At 45.1% G+C, this 21348-nt stretch overlaps 2 protein-coding genes across 3 annotated transcripts; one reads left to right on the forward strand and one right to left on the reverse strand.

Annotated features, from left to right (window-relative positions):
• Nucleotides 1-100: 100 nt before the first annotated feature.
• Nucleotides 101-20087, reverse strand: ppp1r16a (protein phosphatase 1, regulatory subunit 16A). 2 transcript variants are annotated; one of them, XM_017483364.3, is made up of 12 exons: nucleotides 19957-20087; nucleotides 13733-14988; nucleotides 13385-13645; nucleotides 13122-13192; nucleotides 12316-12461; nucleotides 12018-12121; nucleotides 11697-11821; nucleotides 11482-11607; nucleotides 4806-4881; nucleotides 4471-4600; nucleotides 4178-4334; nucleotides 101-4041 (listed from the first exon to the last, which is right to left on the reverse strand). In XM_017483364.3, the coding sequence occupies exons 3-12, from the start codon at nucleotides 13620-13622 to the stop codon at nucleotides 3571-3573; spliced, it is 1644 nt and encodes a 547-aa protein (XP_017338853.1). In that variant the 5' UTR covers nucleotides 13623-13645; nucleotides 13733-14988; nucleotides 19957-20087; the 3' UTR covers nucleotides 101-3570. The 2 variants fall into 2 exon arrangements, with proteins under 2 accessions (XP_017338853.1, XP_017338852.1); XM_017483363.3 differs by having other exon boundaries at nucleotides 13385-14988.
• On the forward strand, nucleotides 5711-10548 carry LOC108273809 (C-type lectin domain family 4 member M). The gene is made up of 6 exons (XM_017483372.3): nucleotides 5711-6385; nucleotides 7867-8748; nucleotides 9449-9591; nucleotides 9670-9776; nucleotides 9865-10011; nucleotides 10097-10548. Coding segments are annotated over exons 1-6 (1428 nt in total). The 5' UTR covers nucleotides 5711-6237; the 3' UTR covers nucleotides 10098-10548.
• Nucleotides 20088-21348: the final 1261 nt, after the last annotated feature.

A 21348-nucleotide genomic window follows, 5' to 3' on the forward strand; every position in this document is an offset into this window, starting at 1 on the left:
AAAGAAAATACATGAGAAGAAACATTTTTAAAACGATACGACAGTGAGAGAAGAAAAAAAATCACTAACCGTATTTTAGAAGGTGTGTGTTTTTTTCCTGGGGTTTTTTTTTGTATTAAATTTTTTATTCTTCATATATTTAAAATCTTCATCAGCGTGCAGAACCCGACTCTGCCTTGATCATTTTTTTTATACAAGCAAAACAAAAAAAGGGCATCATATTTTTAAAAAATAAATTGTATACTTTTATCATAAGGACACGTGAAGCACTTTCCACGCACGCGTACACAAAACGTTTTAAATAAAGACCATTTTAATCATTTAAAAAAACACAATGCAAGAGGTACGTGCCAGTAGGTCAGTTATACAACGTGACGCAAATATTTATCGATTTTTTTTCGATTTCCATCGAGAGAAAACTTTTTAAATGTATCTTTTAAAGTGAGAACTTTCACAATGTGAGCATTTAATACAGCATCAAAGAAAAGAAAAAGACAGTTTTAGGTCCTTTATTTAAATTCGATTCAAGCTTTTGTTGTGCAACGTAAATATCAGACAGTAGACACTCTGCCAGTTAAGACTTTTTTTTAAACATTTTTTTTTTTTATAAGATTACGAAAGTACGTCATCCTCAACCGTGAAAACGCCATGAAAATAGTTTCTATATAATAAATCGTTTTTTTTTTCATTGTTTGTTTTAAAAATCTAGAATCTAGCGACTCCCCATCAAAATATATTTTTATGCTGAGTTTGCGTCCGTACGGCCCCGGGAAAAAAAAAGAAAAAAAAAAAGTAAAAACGGACAGCAGTTAAAGGCAGCAGGACGCAGGAAAACAAACAAAAACAAAAACGGATGTTTAAACGGACGTTAAAAATTCTTCCTCGCACTTCATCCTCAGCGGTCCAGTGCTTCATCAAATAAATAAATAAATACATCTCAAAAACAAAATTTTTCATAGAATAATCTTCCACATCCAGGTTAGAAATTTTTTTTTATATATATATTTCGTCGCTTGCGGTGGAAATGATTCGGATTAATTACGTAAGAACAACAGGTCGTCTCGCGAACTACGAGATTTTATTAACGCTCGGGTCTGACGGATTTCATCTCGCGCGTCAGGCTTCAAATTGGCGAGGTAGCATTCGTAGCTAGCTTGTGAACTGGCTAAAACCATCGGATGTGGACATGCTGTCCCGAATCAGACGTATAAACGCTAAACGTTACACAATTTGTTGTTTGTTTTTTTCGTTAGCTAGTGACGCGCGTGAGCTAGACTCGTTGGTCTCCGACCGCGGCCAATCGACGCACTTCCTTACGATGAATATGATGGAAAAAGCCATCGCGGGACGATATTAACGTATGACGTTGAGAAATGATGCGGCGATACTAATCCGTTTCGTTATCCGGAATGTTCTTCATGCGACGGGAAGCTTTTCTGCTGTGAGGAAAAAAGAAAAAGAAAACGGTGAAATAAGAACGGATATATTCAAGTGCACTGCGCAGGCGGAAATAACGGTTTCTACACCCCACCGAGTGCACTAGATCTCGCAAACATATACATCTACGGATCAAAATCTACGTCAGTGTCGATAAGAGTCCTTGAATCGATCTTTACACAAAAAAAAAAACAAACATACTGTATAAATATCTTTACACCAAGTGAGAAAGTGTACTGTTTCACTGCTTTCGCACGGCTTTCGCACGGCGTTAGTCTGAAGCCTGTAAACGCAGTTCGGGTCAGCACTACACACCGAAGTCTATTCTTCATGAGGAATGTGTTTAGTGGAGCTTCTTTAGCCGTGTGCTGATCATCACGTCCCCTCGATCGCTCGTCAATCAGTCGCCTGCACGGACGCACGGGTGAATCGGATCAATCCATCGTCAGATCTGTGAACCTGCAGCCGTGATGTAACCTCGTACTGCAGCTCTGAATTCACCTTCGCTACGTCAGCATTTTATCTACTTACAGCTACTGGGTTTTTCTTCTTCGTTTATAAATCACTGGTTTTGCAGTGACTTTACCATTCTAACGTGTAGGGCCAAGGGGATAACGACAAAGAGATTAGGGGGTGGGGCTAAAGGAGTAGCGCCAGAGAGCTGAGTGGGCGTGGCTAAAACGATAACGGCTGGCTTCAGAGAGCTTAGGGGTGGGGCTAAAGCTGTAGCGCCAAAGCGCTGAGTGTGTGGAGCTAAGGGGCTGGCTCCAGAGAGCTGAGTGGGTGGAGCTAAGGAACTGGGTTCAGAGAGCTGAGTGTGTGGAGCTAAGGAACTGGGTTCAGAGAGCTGAGTGTGTGGAGCTAAGGGGCTGGCTCCAGAGAGCTCAGTGGGTGGAGCTAAGGAACTGGGTTCAGAGAGCTGAGTGTGTGGAGCTAAGGGGCTGGCTCCAGAGAGCTGAGTGGGTGGAGCTAAGGAACTGGGTTCAGAGAGCTGAGTGTGTGGAGCTAAGGAACTGGGTTCAGAGAGCTGAGTGGGCAGGGTTAAGGGGCTGGCTCCAGAGAGCTGAGTGGGTGGAGCTAAGGGACTCCAAATCGAGTGCTCACTTATTCCCAAATGCAACGAAGATGACAGGAGAACACGATCATCAGCACACAGCTAAACATCCTGCTTACAGAAACTAATTAGCCATGTTTGTACACTGGAAGGAAGGAAATTAAAAGAAAGTTCTCACACCCTACCCTGACTCCAGGAAGTCCGCTGGTCTTTCCACAAGTGAGAAAACGCAGCTAGAACCTCTCCTTCTAGAAATAGCTACAAAAATATCTCCACTAAACTCGCCTTCGACCTCTGCAGCGGCTCTGGAGGCTGCAATAACGCCTGAGAGAGAGAGATTTGTTCTGGTAAAGTCTTCAAAACACACATTTTATATTTCAGCTTACTTCGTTCTTTATATTTATGTGTGTGTGTATATATATAGTACTCTAAATATAAATCTTTTCTCATTTCTTTCATCTTTTAACCTCCGTATTTTTAAGCTGAATTGTTCAACCTATAGAAGTGCACTAAATGTACATCAGGGAACCATTGTCACAAGTTCACTATATAAGATATACAATAATGATAATAATAATAATAATAATAATAATAATAATAATAATAATGGAAGTGCAGCAGGGAGCCATTGAGACGGAGAATTAATAATAATAATAATAATAATGACTCAAACGCAGGTGTTCATGGAATGTCGAGTTGTCAGTAATAAAGTGCTCGAGCTCAGTCTTCTCTCCCCTCTGACAGGAAGCTTTACATAAATACAACAGGAAGTCATGATGGCGAGGACAGGAAGTGAAGTTTTCTTACACCGACGTCCTGCTGACTGGAGCGTCGAAGACAAAAATAAAGTGATCGAGAGAGAGAACGGTGCGGTTTATTGCTGGAACGTTCTGCTCTCTGTGCTTTCCAGTGAAGGAGTGTGTGTGTGTGTGTGTGTGTGTGTGTGTGCGCTCCCTTTATGAGTCCATTACGAGCTTAGTTCATTCTGATTGGTCGTCTCTTCTTAATTATGCTGTGTGTGTGTGTGTGTGTGTGTGTGTGTGTGTGTGTGTGTGTGTGAGAGAGAGAGCACGCATTCCCTACATAAGTCCGCAGCACGGCTCTTTTTGATTGGCCGGCTCCTCTTCCTCTGGTGCCTTCAGCTTCAGTAGCGGCGGATCGCCGCTCGCAGGTGTGAAGTACACCGGCTGCACCGCCAGTTCAGCAGGCCCCGCCTCTTCCTGTGTCGGAGGAAGCAGCGGCGGAGCAGGAGCCTGCCGTTTCTGAAGCTTTGCGGCGGCTCTCTGCCGTTTCAGCTCCGCTAGCGTCTGGTGCGATTTCTCCCGCGTCATGCTATCCGTGTCCCCGGCGTCGCCGCTCGGCAGCGCTGGAGTCAGCTGATAGGAGGCGCTGCGCTCCCTGCGTCCACTGCTGCGCAGCTCTCCGGGAACCAAGGACGTAGACGCCACGAAGGTGCCGCCATTTCCTACGACAGAGTCGCGGTCTCCGTTTTCCAAGCCTCTGTCGTTATCCGGATAACGCAAATCCTGCGCCTGGCTAGACGCCGCCGTCTGCATCGGGGGAACAGCCAATCATGTTAGAGGCGTGATTCCATGTCGAATCAAACAGGGGTAGAACTACAGCGTCTTAGATTTGCTAGTACAGGTAAAATAAGCCAATTTTTTTTGTGTCACATTGTTTCCTCACCATGTGCTTGAGTTCGGCGTCCGTCTGTTTGTCTTCATCCTCGTCCTCCGTCTGTCTGTCCTGTCTCCCTCTGTCCTGCCACACCATGGCCTCCTTATGGTGCTCTCTCCTGTACAAACTACTGCGCTCGTTCACGCTCGTCCTCCTCACCACCTTACTGCTCTCACACACACACACACACACACACACACACACAGACAGTGTTTCCTGATCAGTACAGAATCCTCATGACATTAATAATCTAACAAATAATAATATTTCACACACACACACACACACACACACACACTGACCCCCGGCTGCTGGCGCTGGACGCTCGTCTCTGCAGTGAGCCTTTGTGTTTGTCCTGGTTCTTCATGATGGCCTCATGTTTGTGTTTCAGCTCTAATAGCTTTGCCCTGACCTCCTCGTCCACACACACATCTACACAAACACACACACACAAATTTAGCCTAACAATAAGCACGCAGTAGAGGTTATCTCTACTGCAATCTCTACTCTATTGAGTAGAGGTTATCTAGTGCAATATGATGTGTGCGTGTGTGTGGTGTAAGTTAACCCTAATAAACAGGAACCATATTTTATACCCTAAACTGTGCACTTAGAGAGACGACAGCGTCGCACTCACCTAGAGGGGTTTCTTCCAGGAGAGACTTGGCGTTTAGATCTGCGCCGTGAGCCACCAAGAGCTCCACCATTTGTAGCTGTACGACAAGAAACACACACACACCCCATGTCAGGCTGCACAAACAACAATCATCCACTAAACCACCAGTGCTGATGGATCCTCTATTCTGATTGGTCAGAACGTGTCTACAGCTGCAGCTCTGACAGTAATGAACATTAACATTAAAAGTAACGATAAATGGACAAAAATCTATTTTAAAAAATCATAAATTTGGCAAACTGCCTAAGAAAAGAAACAGAAAAAAAGAAATAAGAGGAATAAAACTCTTCGGGATATGCCGTCATAGGAAAATAATCATCTTCAGGGGCGGTGCCAGTAACTCCACTTCATCACGCCACTCCTTAATTAAGCTCCTCCCCTTTCTTTTTCCCCTCACACTTTCCTTCTCCTTTCGCAAGAAGTTTGGTAATTTTAGTGTGAAATTTACCCGTTCTCTCTCACTCACACACACACACACACACACACACACACAAATGTTGGACTGTCATCACATGACGCCATTACAAGACCTGCAGCAGTCGATGTCTACTTTTCAAACCCTAACATCACATGAGGCGTTCTTTCTTCGAGAATGCATATTGAAGCAGCTGACCAATCAGCGGCCTCGCTTCCGCTCTCACACACGGCCTTTCTTTAATACATTTTTTTTTTTATTACCTTGATCAGTAACGTTCATATTCAGGATTTATGAAATACAAACACACAGATCAGCCATAACTTTAAAGCCACAGACAGGTGAAGTCAATAGTGTTGATTATCTCGTTGCAGCCAGGGGAAGTTCATTCCCCACCACCTGACAGAGAAGAGTCTTCCTTACATCTTGGAGCGTAGCAATTGAGCAATTTGGCGTGAACAATATGAGCCCGTACAGCTTTTCTGTGTGATGAGCATTTCCCAAGGCGTGTTTCATCATGGACTAGTTCCAGGAACTCGACCACAAGCTGGATTGCTTCACAGACCAGCACAGTCCCTGGACTGGCTTTTCCAAACAGTTCCTTCTACCGCAACCCATACGGTAGAGAATTCCAACACTACCCACTGGTACCACCCTGTACAATTCGCCGAAACGCGCGGTACGACGTGACAGACGTATGTGATGGAGTGCGACTCGGTGAGCATCGCAATACCAGTTGATCATTCGGGAAAGTCTCTCGGCTTCATCCCATGTTAAAATTAAAACATGTTTGATGCCGGATTCAAGGTTTCAGTTCACTTTTGATTTCAGCAAGCTCTGCATTTTTTTGCAAGAAGTACTCACGGTCTGACTTCTCCATTCAGAGCCGTGCATGTGATATTACCAGAGGTGCACACTGACTCGTGAGTATTTAGTGCTGTAGAACCTCTGACGGGGAAGGACGACGCCTTGGCTTTAATGGAAAGCAGGATGGAGATGAGACAGGTCTTGGTTAAAAATTTCCACCTGGTTTCGTATAACAGGTTCGACTCCCGTGGAGAAGACGACGACGACGACAAGCGTGAGGACAGCCTGGCCGAGCGGAGTGTCAGGAACATCGACACAGGTGCAGTACCAACACGAATGGACACTTTTCGAAAAGAGAAATGGGCTTAAGTTATAAGACACAGTTATATCGGTATGTCAACCAATTAAAAAGTTTGAATACGTGTTGATTCATTTTCTATAACAGGAGCTCTGATTGTAGTGTTGACTGGAGTGGAAATCACAGGTTTCGATCAACGCACTCGTTCCAATACCTTATCGTTTCTGTGGTAACGGCTCATTTCCAGGGACTCGTACAGCGGACGTTCCAAATAATAATAACAATAATAATTTTTACAAATGTTGTTGATATAGTGAATTTTTCTATAAGATGCTGTCTATTTAACACTGATGGGAAGAGTTCCCAGTGTCAGCGCATTTTGAAACCTCTCAGTAACATGACCAGCTCCATTTTTTATTTATTTGTATTTTTTTATGTCGAGACAGAGAGAGAGAGAAACAAAAGAGAGACTGGTGAAGGAATGACTGTTTACAGATGCTAAGTGTATGTGAGAACTTTATTAACCTTATTCCAAGGATGTTCCGCAGTATTAAATTCAACTATAAATGGATCAAAGGCACAGTGTACCATTCATTAATTGCTGTGTCCAAGTTTAAATACATAAAAATACTGATGGTGAATACAAAAGTTACTGATTTCACCCAACAGGTTGACAGAAACAACAAAAGCTGAGGTTTAGGGCCTTGGTGTAACCCTAGATGCCGATTTATTAGTTGAATGCCACTGAGGTATATCAGTTGAGCTGCAGATTATCTGTTTCCCTTCCATTAATGGATGGACAATGGGTAAAGAGCTGATGCATTGTGTGAAGCAACAAATGGACTACAGTCTGTAAATCCATACCTATAAAGTGCATCGACACTGATGAGCCATAACATTAAATCCAGGTGAAGTGAATAACACCGATCATCTCGTTACACTGGCACCTCTTGAGGGTGGGATATATTTATTAGGCAGCAAGGGAAGGGAACAGTCAGTTCTTATAGTTGATGTGCTGGAAAAAGGAAAAATGGGCGAGCGTAAGGATCTGAGCGACTTTGACAAGGACCAAATTGTGATGGCTAGACGACTGGGTCAGAGGATCTCCAAAACGGCAGGTCTTGCACTGGTTAGTACCTACCAAAAGTGGACCAATGAAGGACAACCAGTGAACCGGTGACAGGGTCATGGGCACCCAAGGCGCATTGATCCACGTGTTCAGAGAAGGCTAGCCCGTCTGGTCTGATCCCACAGAAGAGCTACTGTAGCACAAACTGCTGAAAAAGTTCATGCTGGCCTTCAGAAGTCTTCTGGAGTCCGTGCCTCGATGGCTCAGAGCTGTTTTGGTGGCACAAGGAGAGGGGGACCTACACGATTTTACGCAGATAGTTTTAATGTTATGGCTGATCGGTGTGTACATGCGGTCTACCTGGCCAATGAGTGTACATGCAAGATAGATGACGCTAATAAATTGTCTCCCTTTTTCTCCTGTTCTTGTTTAGGAGGCGACACCTCGTGGAGCAGATATTACAGACTTGCTGCAGTGTGCTTGACCCTGTTGTGTGTCCTCCTGATTTCTGCTGTCTTAGTGCTGTGGGTCAAGTTCAACAACTTGACTACAGAAAACACCGATTTACAAACTCATTACAGCAAACTCCTTCTGGCGCACCGAACCGGCTACGAAAACATGACTTTTGATAGAGACCAGTTACAAACCAACTACAACAACCTGATAGTCGAGAGAGACCAGTTACAAACGAACTACAAAAACCTGATAGTCGAGAGAGACCAGTTACAAACGAACTACAAAAACCTGATAGTCGAGAGAGACCGGTTACAGATGAACTACAACAACCTGACCATTGAAAGAGACCGGCTACAGACCAGCTACAACAACTTGACCATAAATATAGACTGGTTACAAACCAGCTATAACAACCTGACAGTCGAGAGAGACCGGATACAAATGAACTCCAACAAGTTGACCGTCAAGATAGACCAGTTACAGTCCAGCTACAACAACCTAACAGTCGAGAGAGACCGGTTACAGACCAGCTACAACAACCTGACCACTGAGAGAGACCAGTTACAGACCAGCTACAACAACCTAACAGTCGAGAGAGACCGGTTACAGACCAGCTACAACAACCTGACCACTGAGAGAGACCAGTTACAGAACAGCTACAACAACCTGACAGTCGAGAGAGGCCGGTTACAGACCAGCTACAACAACCTGACTATGGTGAGAGAAAAGGACCAGGAAAAATGTAAGGAACTGACTAACAAACTGGAGACACTGCAGACAAACTACAGCACCATGGCAAACCAGAAAGACCAGTTACAGAAGGAGAGAGATGTACTTCGGAACAGGTTGGAAGAGCTAGGTAATAAAATCCGTCAAAAAAAACCTCTCAGTAGAGTGCTGACAATTACATTTTAATGTGTCTGGGTTTTGTACGAGTGCTGCTGGGTTTCAAAACAACATGTCCCAACTAGTGGTGCGCATTACCAATGGGATCTTGCAGGAGCCAATAAAGACTTTTGGGAGGGGGTGATTTTTACGTTCGAGTGGGCAGTCAGATATGAAGTTTGTGGTACAAAGAAAGGTTTTCAATAACATGGGAGCATACAAGTGTATTTGCAAAGTGCTGTGGTAACTATAATCTTTACCTTTACCTATAATCTTTCACCTGATTAAGGTTATGGTGGTTTAAAGAACTAATCTGTTAATATTCTGTGAACTAGAACCAATTCCACGTTAGAAAATATCATGGAAAAGAGAGACTGCAAGTTTGAATCCCGACAATGCCACAACCTTCCGTGTCAGGAGACAGGGAAGCAAAGTTGGCCCTGATCTCTGGGTGCCTTTAAGAACACTGGTAGCTGCTGTACGGCTAGGTGAGACCGAACTGGTTGGGGGTGTGGGGGTTGGCAGGTGACCAAATTTGGGAGATAATGTGGAAAAACCAAGAGAGATTGGGCGAAAACAAACTCGTGGGACGGGTCAGGATTGGCGAGAATTCCTCCAGGAGTGGGTCTGCTTAAAAAACATTATTAAAATCTATATCCTTTCTGTCTTTCCAGCTGCACAGGGCAGAGAAGGATGGGTCTACTTCAGCCCCAATCTTTACTTCATCTCTACTGAGAAGAAAAGCTGGACTGAGGGCAGACAGGACTGCAAAAAGAATGGAGCAGAACTCGTGACCATCAAGACCAAAGAGGAACAGGTGAGAGAGAACATGAAAGTGAAAGAGAAATAGTAAGCTTGAGACGTTCTTTTTCATATTGCTCTTTGATCTTCACAGGAGTTCCTTGTTCAGCAGCTGGGCAGCGATAAGGCTTGGATTGGTTTAAATGACAGAAATACAGAGGGGACCTGGAAATGGGTGGATGGTACAGCACTGACCACTGCGTAAGACTTTTAAACCAATTCTCCTGGATTATCTGACCACATTGTAAAGTTCATGTCAACCAAAGACTCCGATGTCTCTGGATTTCAGGTACTGGGTTCCGGGGGAACCCAACGATATGGACAACGAGGACTGTGCTGAGATTTGGGGTTTTCCGGATAAGCAGGGCTGGAACGACAGGCCGTGCAATGGCAAAGTGAGATGGATCTGTGAGAAACCTTCTCAGACTTTGCCGTGGTACGTTGAGAAATGAAATGATAAAAGGTTTGGCCATGATGTAATAACGCAACACTGACTCAGTCTCACTACGTTGTATTTTCAGATTAAACTCAAGCCGTCCGTCAGCAGCGATCTCCACTGACTGCGTTACAAAAGTACCCTTGAGTACCCTCGAGTACCCCATCCAATTATTACATAATATTACTCTCACTAGCTATCTAGTGCATATAGATAATATTGAGGTACTGCAGTAATGTCTCTCTCTATGTATATATAACTTCAGCTTACGGCATACACGGTGTTAGTACCTGACTACTAAGCTAGCGCCTGCCACTTTATTAGGAACACCTGTACACCTGATTAACGCAATAATCCAAATCAGCCAATCACGTGGGAGCATGCAAATACGAGTCAACCTTTGCAACAAACCGCTGACTCATTGAACCAGCGTTCCCACTGAAGCCTGGATGTTTTTTTGGTTTTCACACCATTCTGTACATACTTTAGAGACTCTGTGTGTGTGTGTGTGTGTGTGTGTGTGTGTGTGTGTGTGTGTGTGTGTGTGTGAGAAAATCTCTGGAGATCAGCAGTTTCCGAAATACGCCGGCACGTTTTCTTTAGCGCCCGATTTCCATTTATCTGTAGTAGCGAGACATTTCGCATATAGTTGTCTGTGTTAAAGTTTTACGTCACTGCTTTAAAGAAAATCAATGACTTTAGCTTGAACTGTTTAGCTTTTTTTGAAGAATCTAACCAGCGTTCTCTGTAAACATAAATAGTCCAAATCAAGTCAGTTAATGTCCCCAACCCTCAGCCTCATCTACTCCACTCGCTCACTGAATATTTTGGAAATGAAATGTTGGTTTTCACTGAACGCAGGGACGCGTTTCCAGGTAACGATCTAGCCGATCAGCCTGTAAGCTTTGAGTATCTTTTTTAAACAGCACTGCCAGTGAACATGCCAAGACTTTTTATTTTTATTTTATTAAAAATTTTAAATGACAAATGTGTGTTACATTTCATCAATCTTTCGCTCTATTCATCCATTTTTTTCCTTTCATGTTTTTATTTTCTTTCATTTTTTTTAAAAATAACATTACAGGCTATGTAGTCGGGAACTGCTTGCAGGCAGTGGCACTCGTGAAAATTCGTGATATTGTCGTTTTATTCTTCAAAAACCGCAAAATTCTGCGGCAGCAATTTTCAGGAAGGTTCTTCCCGTTTCAATACGACAATGGTGTAAGAGATTGCACCCGAGAGCCCTGTCCTCAACCCCAAACGTCTTTATGATGGCTTCATCACCCAACATCACCGTGCAACACTGTTCAGATCTTGAAAAGCGTTGCGAGACTCGAAATCGCTTCAAATGTGAACATCAACATCGTCAACGGGAGAAGTTTGTGGAACCTTGGATAAAAGCGTGAATTTATTTGAGCTTGTAATAAAGTGATCAGTGATTGTGTGGTTTTTCCACAGTGCACCTCTCACCTGTCCCCAGCAGGAGGCAGCGTGCAGCGGTGTCCATCCGTCTGCGTCTGTCTCGTCCACGCTCGCTCTGTGCTCCAGCAGCACCTCTCCCACTGACAAGTAGCCGTTAGCTGCCGCTACGTGCAGCTACACAACACACACACGCACACACCATTTACATGTGAGTCACATCTCCACTGTCTCGCTCTTGCTTTCTCTCTCTCGCTCTCTCTCACCAGAGTGGCCCCGTGTTGGTCCTTGGCGTTCAGGTTGTCTCCTCGGTCTATCAGTGCTTGGACGTCGGCCAGCATGACTCTCTCCTTGGCAGCACGGCACTGGTCTATCTGCTCCTGTGTGATGCCTGCATATGTGGGGAAACATTTTAAACACATGCTAATCACCATCACCACGTAACCCGTCTGTCCACCGCGACGAGGCGCTCGGTCACATGACCTCCGCCACGCTCGGAAGACAGCTGACGAGAAGGTGACTTGTACGATTCCGAGTCTGCTAGGGACATCCTCGTTTTTTGATAAGGCGCTGAGAACGAGACTCACCCTGCTCGGCCATCACTACCTCGATGAGTTCGAGCGTGGCTTCGTCCTCGCACAGGTCATACGGCATGTTCCCGTCTGCATTTACTGCCAGCAGATCCGCTCCGCTACACACACACACACAATTACTTCACAGTAATACAACTCAAAAACATTCATTAATGCGTTTACACAAGACCCGATACTCCAGCAGTGAGCGGTTCGCACTGTAGCTCGTGTATTTACGGTAGGCGTGATGCTCCAACTCTTATGGTAGTTTGTCTATTTGTTAGTGTGCTTGTATGTACGGGGACAGACTCACGCCTGGACGAGGATCTGTACGAGGCCAGTGTGTCCACAGGTGGCAGCAGCGTGTAGCGGAGTCCAGAGCTCACTGTCACACGCATTTACATTCGCACCGGACTCCAGCAGACAGCGCACCACATCCACAAAGTCATCGATGCAGCACTGGGCACAGAGAGAGAGAGACGGAGAGAGAGAGAGAGAGAGAGAGAGACGGAGAGAGAGAGACGGAGAGAGAGAGAGATGAGACAGATGATTCAACACGCCTTCATTAACAAACACTAACCTTCTGTTTGACTCGCCCTTTACATTCTTCAACCTATTGTTATTAACCGAAACTGGCTGTGTCCAAAAGAGCAGTGCATTATGGGTATTCTCCGATCACTAGGCGAAATCATTTGAACTTCACTAAGCCTCTGAACAGAGATTAAATCTTCTGAAACCGGAGGTAATAAAAGTTCGAATTTACGAGCGCCGCATTCCACATGCACGGGAGGAACCGAAAGGTTCAGGAACTTTCCTGAGCAAGAGATCTACACGGTTCCTGGAGAAGTTCCTGTAGTTTGTCTTTCCACCACACAACAGGAAGCATGCACACTCTCACACCCAAACTCCACCCCAGTCAGTTCCTGGTCTGCAGAAAGACTTTCTGGAGCTACTGGGGTGAAAAATAAATAAATACATTTTCGGCCCTGGTTCCTGGAAGTGCAGCTGAACTTCCTGAGTTTCTAGAAAAGTTCTTGTGGTGGACACGGGCCTAAAAACACAACAATGTAGAATAGCAATGATTATACAGTGTGTGTGTGTGAGTGTGTGTGTGTGTACCTGGTGTAAGGCTGTGAGACCGTCTTCGTTAAACAGGTCAGGGCTAACACCACTCTTCAGCAGCTCCCTCACTACAACACACACACACACACACACACTTTGTTTTCACCTTCCAGCTTTTTATTTCCGTTCCCTCCATTTTCCGTCCTGCTCCTGGACTCTACTCAATCACTCACGCTACAAAACACTAAAGTGGGCGTGTCCTTCTCCAACACAAGCCCAGCGGGTATAAATGAAGCTGATTTGACGTAACGTAGATTTACCTTCGTCGAGGTCGTTCCTGGCGGCGGCCTCCAGCAGCGTGATGTTGCTCGGGAACCTCACCTTCCTCCCACCGTGGTTCTTGCCCTTCTTGTCGTCACTCTTCCTCTGCGCGACGCTGTTCTTCCCCATGCGTGCGCTCTCCTTCTCCATCTGCGCCCAGCCCTTCAGCTGCTGCGCCCGTCTCTTCTGCGCGTGCTTCAGTCGGTCCGTCGTGGAGAGTCGGCTCACGCTCGTCATCTCGGCCAGCAGCTCGTCGTGCTCTGCCATGTCCGGCCGCAAAAAAAAAAACAAAGGGTCTCGTTTACGCTCGCTCCCGGATCACGAGATTTCTGAAGTAGTAATCATACCTGGCGTCGTATTTTCCGTGTCGATTCGGTGTCCAGGCCTGAAGTCGGCGCGACCTTCTCAGCGCCGGTTCACAGTGTGGTTCCGGTACGGTGATTGCGGAGACGTTTCTCGAAATCTTCGGCGCTTCTCGCGTCTCCCTTCCACACGAATAATAATAAAAAAAAAAATCACAAAGAAGTGAACTAGGGTAGGTCTTGAGGGTTTAGAGTAGGTCAGACTCTGGAGGGTCCAAAAAAAAAGAAAAACCCTGAAATAACGGAGGAGATGTCTTGAAGTACGGAAGCAACGTGGAGAAAGATCCTGATCGTCAAGTCAAGACGTCCTCTGAAACGCTTTTAAATCCGGGGTGCCAATACATTGTCTTATCATCAGGCATGGAGTGCACTATGTAGGGTGTATTAAGTCCCTACGTAGTGAGCACACACACACACACACGATGTTTCCTGATTGTGTCGATATCTCAAAGCGAAGATATCCTTTAGTTCTCGTTTGTTTTGGCGATTTAGGACGAGGCCTCCAAGTCACCCAGGGTAGTGCAAGTTCACGATGAAATGACTCAAACCACCGTGAAGTGAAAGCGCGTGGACGGCGTGAAGCCAAACGCTGACGTTCATCGGAAACGACATGCGGCTCGTGGGCCGCTTCAGAAGGAGGGAAGAGAAGAACGGTGAAGGGAAGACGAGAGCGCTAAAGCGAAGATCCGATCTCCTCCTCCGTCTGGTGGAGCGAGAGCAAAACAAATCCGAAGGGTCGTGCTCCTCTGCGCTTATTTTCTGGGTTTAACGGCGAGAACGGTCGGAAATACAGCAGGACGGACGCTGGCGTGGAAGTGAAAGTCATGGTCTGGTCGGTTCTCCTGATGCTCTTCGTTGAGATCGCTCAGGATCTCAGCCGAACGACGAGGTTAAGGCTTGGATTAGATACCGCTTTCGGAGGGAATCGGAGCAGATCGGGCGATCTTCACGGCTGATTAATAAACGTTAGCGGCACACGCCGATGTTCTTCCATTGTTCCTGCATCAGAGCAAAATAAAAGTAAAACACTAAGTAGAGCGAGGAAGAAAAAGAAGCGGATTCTCACAGCAGGTCTCGGTTCGTCACCGCGGACGGAAGATCGATTCGGAACGTGTCCTCGGGATCCATAACTACAGTCCAGAGGATCTCACTTGAAAAGTTCCAGTGTGCGAGCGAGAAAGTGAAGCACCGCCATCCTAGGGAGTCCGTCTTCGGATTTGGGACACAGCCGAGCCTGGGACCTGAGGAGTCCGAGAAAGAGAAAACGTATAAATTATACAGAAGGAAAAAAAGCACCAAGGATTTACTTATAATCCATAATCTAATCTAATCTAATCTAATATGTAGAGAAGTCCTCGTCTGCTTTATTATTGATAAATGTCAGGGACGGGCGTGTAGGCCGTACACGATGACGCTCAATTAAAGTGCGATTACGTTACACCCTACGTAGTGAGCACGTGTAGGGAACAGACGGCGATTCGGGACTGGGCCGGAAATATGTCTGAAAATAAATAAATAAATAAAAAACTCGACTACCGAGGAGCACGGAGATGCCTGGGTCTACCTCGTCACAACAATTTCCTCACCGCTGTTTTGACCAACCGAGAGGCTAAACTCTTTCTAGCTCCGCCCACATCTAATGAACGTGTCCTGAATGCACTGCTCTCATGCGTGTGAGAACGATGTTACCGGTAAAGCCGGCCTACCAGGACTCGCGAACGATACTGAAGAGTAAGAGTGTGTGTGTGTGTGTGTGTGTGTGTGAAAAATAAAATGTTTAGAGATGACACACCCTCCATCCCGTCAACTTACTCACACACTGGACCTTTTCACAAAAATGTCTCACACCCACACACACACACACACACACACACACACACACTATGCAGAACCACAGAACGGCTCAACGGCGTATGAATGTTACAGTGCCCTGCATTAATATTGGCACCCCTGGTAAATATGAGCTGTATAGGCTGTGAAAGATTGTCTTTATTGTTTAACCTTTTGATCTTTTGTTCAAATAATTCACAAAAATACTCATACAAACAGGTTTCTACAAAAAAAGTCTTTGTTAAATATAGGTGTGCGACAATTATTGGCACCCCTGTGAATTCATATGAGAAAAATAGATTTGAAGTATGCTCCCGTTGATTATTTTTGGTGACTAGGAACAGGAAATTGTTCAGCCATGACTTCCTGTTTCACAGGGGTATAAATATGAGGAAACACACAGGCCAAATTCCCGTAGTCATATATAACAATGGGAAAGACAGAGGAATATAACTGAGCTTCACACAATGGGGCGTGTCTATAAGAAAATACCACGAGCATTGAAAACGCCCATTTCACCATCAGGGCAATAATTCAGAAGTTCCAGTCCACTGGAAATGTTATGAATCCACCTGGAATTGGACGTGTGTCTGTATCGTCTCAACGCACTGTGGAGGAACGGCCTCACATCCCTCGCCATGTATTCTCCAACCTCATCAGGCGTTATAGGAGAAGACTCGGAGCTGTTATCTTGGCAAAAGGAGACTAAAAGGGTGCCAATAATTCAGAGTGCCAACAGCAACTCATTGATGGTTTTCTTGTAGCAGCAGGACGAGTGTTTTATTCCTTTTTATACATTCGACAAAGTATTTAGGAGAAAACGTGAAGAGTGTGTGTGTGTGTGTTTAGAGAGAACACACCCTCCCAAACACTCTTCCTCATACAGTGGATCTTTTCAGGGCTTCAATAAAACAGAAAACCTCTCTCTCTCTCTCTCTCACACACACACACACACACACACACACACACACACACACAGAGCAACTGTTAGGACAAGGCAAAGAAAACCTCACACAGTGGGCGTGGCTACTTGAGTAACACACAAGCAACAAAAACGCTCACTTGTGCCCACAGGGTTAATAGGTTCATGACATCAATCACAAAGACGTGATTGATGGGGGGGTTGTAGATTTTATTTTTTTAAGAATAACATTTAAGGTCAAGGTGCAAAAATTTGTACCCCCCATCGGTCTAATTTTTTTATTATTATTATTTAAAAGAAAGAAAAAAAAACAGGAAATGTTGGTGTGTCCCGAAACAACAATCTAAAACAAGGCAAAAAATAAGAAAACAAAAACACTCTGCCATGACTCATGTCAGAAGTGTGTGTGTGTGTGTGTGTGTGTGTGAGAGAGAGTTTAAACAGATAGCTCAGGAGGAACTCGGGAGGAATTTGAGGATGCCGGAGCTAGATAAGACAGAGGCTGGAGGGAGTTAAGAAGTCGGACGTGTCATATGGACATGCGCACGCACCGCTAACGTTTTTGGGGTTTTTTCTGCAGACAGTTCCGTCAGTCGGTTATCGGTGCGGAGTAATCTAAATCCCAGAAAAGTGCAACATGATTTATTACTATCTATCTGAGATCAGAGCAGATGGAGACGTGCGGCACAGGAAGTGATGCAGAACATGCTGCAACATCAAAGTTTAGATCTTCAGATAAAAACGTCTCTTCGGTAAGCTTGTGTGAGGCAAAAATAGTAAATAAACAAGTGGGGGGTGGGGGGGGGGTTACGGCATGAGATCAGCGGATTAATCGGTAGTGAGAGCTTAATGCTTTCGATAGTAGACACACGGGGTCAAAGTTTAAAGTCACTGTACTTTCACTGCTTTTACAACCTTCTGATAATGCCTACACACACACACACACACACACACACACACACACACACGGCCTAGGCGTGCTCACTGTGATAAGGTTGCGTTCTGTAAAGGAAAAAAGAAAAGAGCGCTCAGTCTCTCACTGTCCGGCGATGTGACGTCGGGTGAGACCGAATCACGCCGTTTAGACCGTCACGACACGAATACCGAGGACCGAGCGGAAAGAAGCCGAGCCCACGCTTCATTATCAGAATCAGAATCAGATCCAGCCCTGTGCTAATCCTCTGAGAGTGCGCGCACTTTCCCTATCGCTAACATTCCACAGTATTTTTTCCATCTCTCTTCCTCTTCAGAATCGTATCCATCTCTTTCCTCCTCGTTCTTTCTGCCTTCAGGAGTTCCACCGCAGCGGGCTCCGTCCCAAATCCACGTCACGTCTACGTCCCGGTCCCAGTAAACCGTTTCCCGCCCCGAACCTACAACGCTGCGATGAGCAATCTGAATCGAACGGGCTTTTGTTGCTGCTAGGACCGACGACGGGGCGATTCGCGGCGTCGTTCGGGTGACGCGTGCAGAACGAGGTGGCCTAGATACCGTAAAGCTGTCTTTCTGGGTCACGTCCAACTTTAGAAGCAGCGTGTAAAAAAGCACTCGTTACAAATCTCGACGGTCCTTCTTCCTCTCTCATCCAGCCAATGAAGGAGTTCCCAAGTGTTTACTTTGATGCGAATTTCGGGATTTTTCGTCAAAGAAGTCGCGCCTTCGGATAATCGGCTCGGAAAAGTAAAAAACGGGACGGAAACGGCGGTTTATTCGCAAATCTTCTACGCACACTTTAATGGAAACGACCGGTACGTCGGTCGAGGAGGTTTTTAGTTGGAGATCGCATCTTGTGAATCAATAATGTGGGTAAAAAAAACAACATTAAAACAAAAACCGCCTCGTCTAATCTGAGAACGCACGTCGAGGTAAGTTTCACTCAACCGGGTATATTGAGCTTAGGTGAGCTAGCTTTCTTTGCTAGTTCCTGCTTTCAGACTAGCATCGAACCCAGGAGCGCGAACACAAGTGTGGATGTTAAACCGCGTCGTCGTTCCCAACGGTCTCAGATCAAGACGGACTTCCTACACGTCACGTTTACAAAAGCAGCGTATAGACGTTCCAGTGAGTGGAAGTTTTCAGCACCGCCCACAAATCACAGGCTCGTCCTGATTGGTCGGAGCTCCGTGTCCGTTTGAGAAGCTCGGAAGCGTTTCCCGATCTAGAACATCCAGAACTCTCCGTGCACTCCGATACGGAAATACAGCTTCTTTATCGGCTCTTTACAGCGCCGTAGGTTCTGCAAAGAACCTTCTTCTTCTTCCTGTTCAGAAGGGTTGACATTTCCAGGGTTCTCGAGTTGAGCGGTGTAGTCCTTTGGCGATGAAGGAAGAAGAAGAAGATCTTTTTTTACGGATCATCACTTAACAGGTTAAAGTGAACCATATAAGGGTTCTCTGTGGGACCGGAAAAGGTTATAACTTTGGTAACTAACTTCTGTCTGTGTGTGTGTGTGTGTGTGTGTGTGTGTGTGTGTGTGTGTGTGTGAGAGAGAGAGAGAGAGAGAGAGAGAGAGAGAGAGAGAGAGTGTTATATTACACCCCAATGTTAATCAGTTCAATCTGAGATAAGGAAAACCTCGGACCCACACACACACACACACACACACACACACACACACACACACACACACACACACACCCTACATTAACCATAAACCTATAAAACTTACCCAACTCGCTCTTGTTTAATGCTTTTATTGATGAACACAGTGGGAAATGTTAAATATTATTAAAAACAAAACATTTTTTTTTTAATTGTATGATTAAATATCACTCAAACATGACTTATCTGAAAACTAAATATTTAAAGTTACATCATACCGTTAAGCTTTAACAACTCCAGCACTTTAAAAGTAAATAAATAAAAGAATAAACTGCCACTAAAAACAGCTGTTTGCTGTTAGCAGGATGTTCACCAGGCTAGCCTTTAGCCTCGACATACGCGTTCGTTTTTCTTTATCCCGTCCGCATTCCGACACGCGCTCTATTCTGCGATGTGGTTGGCTAGCCGCGCGTACTCGCACGCGTTTCCTCCTATCACGGCGCAGAAACCTGAGCGCATCGACCAATCCCGGGGGGGAAGGGCGGGGCTTTCCGCAATACAGGTGGGAAGAGAAAACGAACGTCTCTGACAGGATGTTTCATAATGAATGAAAACGAGTATCGTGTCGAACGAACAACACGACGAACTAAGTGGGGGTTTTTTTTTAAGACGCAAAATAACGTCTGAAAAGGTGGTTGAAGTAAAAGTTGTGTTATGCGTGAAAGAAAACCTGGCTAGTTAGCATAGCGTAGCGTAACGTAGCATAGCGTAAGGTAACTTGGAAAGGAAACCTGTCGCGGAAACCGAGCGAGCGGGGTTTTTTTCTTGTTTTTTTTTTTTAACGCCAGACTTCAGAACATAACTAAAAACATTCCCATAAAGTGCGTAAAAAGAGAAAAGCAGTCAAGTATCAAACCTGTTTCGCTTGAAAGTTGGCTGTAAGGGCCTGGGGAAGTCATATCCGCGTTAATCGGCCCGGTTACGTCCCGAGTAGCGGCTCCATGTCTGCAGCTCGACGGGGTAAAGCTTCTCCATAACAACCGCGCCGCTGGCTGTCCCACTTAAACAGCCGCTTTACCGCCCTCATCCGCCAGGGGGCGATGACATTATTTCTGCCTGTAATGCGCACATCTGACCAAACAGCGATTATTTCTTTTAGTCGCTTTATTCACTTTGTCCACTAGATGGAGACATTAAGCCGAGACGCTATACAGGTGAATACCGTTTGTTTTCTTGTGGTAATGTTGAAGTTGTAATAACGTCATTTCCGATTTTGGGACTTAAAAAAGAGCGGTTAAAAAAGAAAGAAAGAAAGAAAGAAAGAAAAACATGGACGCCTTTATATGTAAAAAAAACCAAAAAACATGTCTTTTGTTTTTCTCTGTGGCTCTGTGGTTGGTTCTGTTCTACTGTAGTGAACTAAGCTAGTGCTAACTTACTAACTGCACATATATTTGTTTCTTATCAATTAATCAGAATCAAACTGGAAATCAGAAAAAAAGTAGAGTTTTTTTTAAACGTTTAATTGCTGATTTTTAAAAATTATTTATTAGCTACCTCTAAAAAAATATGTTGTTATGAAACAAACAGACAGTAGATAAATAGATAGACAACTAAACAAATGTAAGAAATAAATCAATAAATACATTGGTAAATAAGCAGTTTGGATGGTTGTTGAGTGCTCAAACATCCATCCATCTTCGGTACAGCTTATCCTACAGGGTCGCGGGGAACCTGGAGTCTATCCCAGGGAGCATCGGGTACACCCTGGAAGGGGTGCCAATCCATCACAGGGCACACTCGCACACCCATTCATACACTATGGACACTTTAGACACACCAATCAGCCTACTATGCATGTCTTTGGAGTGGGGGAGGAAACCCCCACAGCACGGTGAGAGCATGCAAACTCCACACACACGGGACCACATTGGGAATCAAACCACAGCCCCCCCCCCCCCCCCCCAAAAAAAGTGGAAACCCTTATCGAGTTTGTAATGGTTTTAATGTTTAAAAAGGGAATTGTATTGGCTTCAACGGAAACTCTAACGGTCCCTGTGGGTCTGTACTGGTAATTTGTTGCCTTCTATTGGTGGCATGTTATGTCTCATGGACATCATTAAAGACCAATAACGGTAATGGTTTTGATGGTTAACAGCTGCTGGGTTGTAATGGTATTAGAATGTCTGTGATGGTTTGTATTGTTGTTGGGGTTTTTTCAGCAGGGATCTGAAATGGTGAAATAGTGAACAGTCTGGCTCTCGCAGCAGGTTTTTATTTATGAAAAGACACAAGTTACCGCCTCGTT

This window comes from Ictalurus punctatus, chromosome 13, assembly GCF_001660625.3.
Source record: "Ictalurus punctatus breed USDA103 chromosome 13, Coco_2.0, whole genome shotgun sequence".
NCBI classification, from domain to species: Eukaryota; Metazoa; Chordata; class Actinopteri; order Siluriformes; family Ictaluridae; genus Ictalurus; species Ictalurus punctatus.

Bases quoted from the DNA above. Each gene is read 5' to 3' on its own strand.
- ppp1r16a (XM_017483363.3), bottom strand. From the start codon at position 13,652: ATGGCAGAGCACGACGAGCTGCTGGCCGAGATGACGAGCGTGAGCCGA. The intron at 11,822-12,017 runs GTGAGTCTCGTT...CCACATATGCAG, and splicing joins GGTAGTGATGGCCGAGCAGG to GCATCACACAGGAGCAGATA. The intron at 4,335-4,470 runs GTCAGTGTGTGT...GTGTGAGAGCAG, and splicing joins TCCAGCGCCAGCAGCCGGGG to TAAGGTGGTGAGGAGGACGA.
- LOC108273809 (XM_017483372.3), top strand. From the start codon at position 6,238: ATGGAAAGCAGGATGGAGATGAGACAGGTCTTGGTTAAAAATTTCCAC. The intron at 6,386-7,866 runs GTGCAGTACCAA...GTTCTTGTTTAG, and splicing joins TGTCAGGAACATCGACACAG to GAGGCGACACCTCGTGGAGC. The intron at 9,777-9,864 runs GTAAGACTTTTA...TCTGGATTTCAG, and splicing joins GGTACAGCACTGACCACTGC to GTACTGGGTTCCGGGGGAAC.